Source organism: Mastomys coucha, chromosome X, assembly GCF_008632895.1.
Source record: "Mastomys coucha isolate ucsf_1 chromosome X, UCSF_Mcou_1, whole genome shotgun sequence".
NCBI classification, from domain to species: Eukaryota; Metazoa; Chordata; class Mammalia; order Rodentia; family Muridae; genus Mastomys; species Mastomys coucha.
In genome coordinates, this window is record NC_045030.1 from 101,386,733 (window position 1) to 101,388,177 (window position 1,445).

General features: G+C 50.0%; 1 protein-coding gene across 1 annotated transcript in view; it reads right to left on the bottom strand.

Annotated features, from left to right (window-relative positions):
* Positions 1-699, bottom strand: part of Tex11 (testis expressed 11) — a 219,480-nt gene extending 218,781 nt beyond the window's left edge. The window contains exons 1-2 of the mRNA XM_031368858.1: positions 605-699; positions 448-509 (exon numbers count right to left, since the gene is read on the bottom strand). Of these exons, the coding sequence (XP_031224718.1) occupies positions 448-487 (40 nt within the window). The 5' untranslated portion in view covers positions 488-509; positions 605-699. The remainder of the gene's footprint in view (positions 1-447; positions 510-604) is intronic.
* Between the last annotated feature and the right edge of the window lie 746 nt (positions 700-1,445).

Below are 1,445 nucleotides of genomic sequence, written 5' to 3' on the forward strand. Positions count from 1 at the left end.
TACAGAGAGAGTTCCAGGACACGTGGCCACCGCAGCCGCAGCGGCCGCCACCGGTGGTGGCGCCACCTGTCGCTGTGGCTCTAAGGAGCCTGGTCTACAGAGTGAGTTCCAGGACAGTCAGGGCTATACAGAGAAACCCTCTCTCAAAAAAACAAAAAAACAAAAAAACAAACAAAAAAAAAGAAGAAGAAGAAGAAGAAGTAGATCTGTGGCAAACGTGGCTACCCTGCCAAGCGCAAGAGAGACTATAACTGGAGTGCCAAGTCTAAGAGACGAAGAACCACCGAGACTGGGCGGATGAGGCACCTAAAAACTGTCTATGGAAGATTCAGATATGGATTCCGTAAAGGAACGACACCTAAACCCAAAAGGGCAGCTTTTGCGGCGACCAGTTCAACTTGAGGATTTCAGTCATAAAATAAATGTTAAAATGCAAAGCTTGGTTACCTTTAAGGTCCGTGAAGCAAAGGTCAGTAACGCCACTCATTTTTTAAATGTCGAGATCCAGCCTATGGAACAAGAATATATTTTAATATTCTGTCCTTAGTTCTCTAATTTCGCAAAAAGACACTTTTTCCAGACAACCATACCCATTACTTATTACCTGAAAGTGCAGGGCGGTTGAAGAAGCTGGAAATCCAGGAGAACGTCTTTAAACAAGCAGGCATCGGCATCGGCTCTCCCGCAACTGAAGGCGGCTTCGCCGGAAGGGGAGATTCACACTCTGTCAAGAGAGTCACGCTCTGTGATTGGTCTGTCTGGCGTGCACTGCCCCGCCCTCGTTGTGCAAACACTCTGAGTCACGCTCTGTGATTGGTGCTCAAACACTCTCGTGCGCATCCCATCGGCCCCCTCGCTCTTGGCGGCAATCTTTGGCGCCTTCTTTCCCGCTCTTACGCTCTTACGTGTCCTTCCGCTAACGGTCACTGAATTGGAGCTGAGCTTTCCGGTGCGCCTTCCATAACCTTCCAACCCCTTCCAACCATCATTTGACTGACCACCTTGGTTCTCCTTCCGCTGCTCACAAACCTTTCATTCCAAAGATACTGCCTCAGAGCATCTCTAAGAAATATGGTCAAATATCTGTTTCTTCTTGCTAGTTCTAAAACCCGGACTGCAGATGTGGGTCCCGAGTTAGATAGCGCACACACTTGAAGCCCTGGTGCCATAACATACACTCATATAAAAGATGAAAGAAACCACCTCACAAGACTGGAGCACTTCGTATCCACTAAACCTCTCACCTGCTGAAACTACAACCCTCGAATGTGCCGTACGCGCTCCTCCGGAGAGCAAAGCCCGCCCGCCACCCTCCACATCTTCAAAAGCCACTCTCAGCCGGGCGGTGGTGGCGCATGCCTTTATCCCGGCACTTGAGAGGCAGAGACAGGTGGATTTCTGAGTTCGAGGCCAGCCTGGTCTCCAGAGTGAGTTCCAGGACAGCC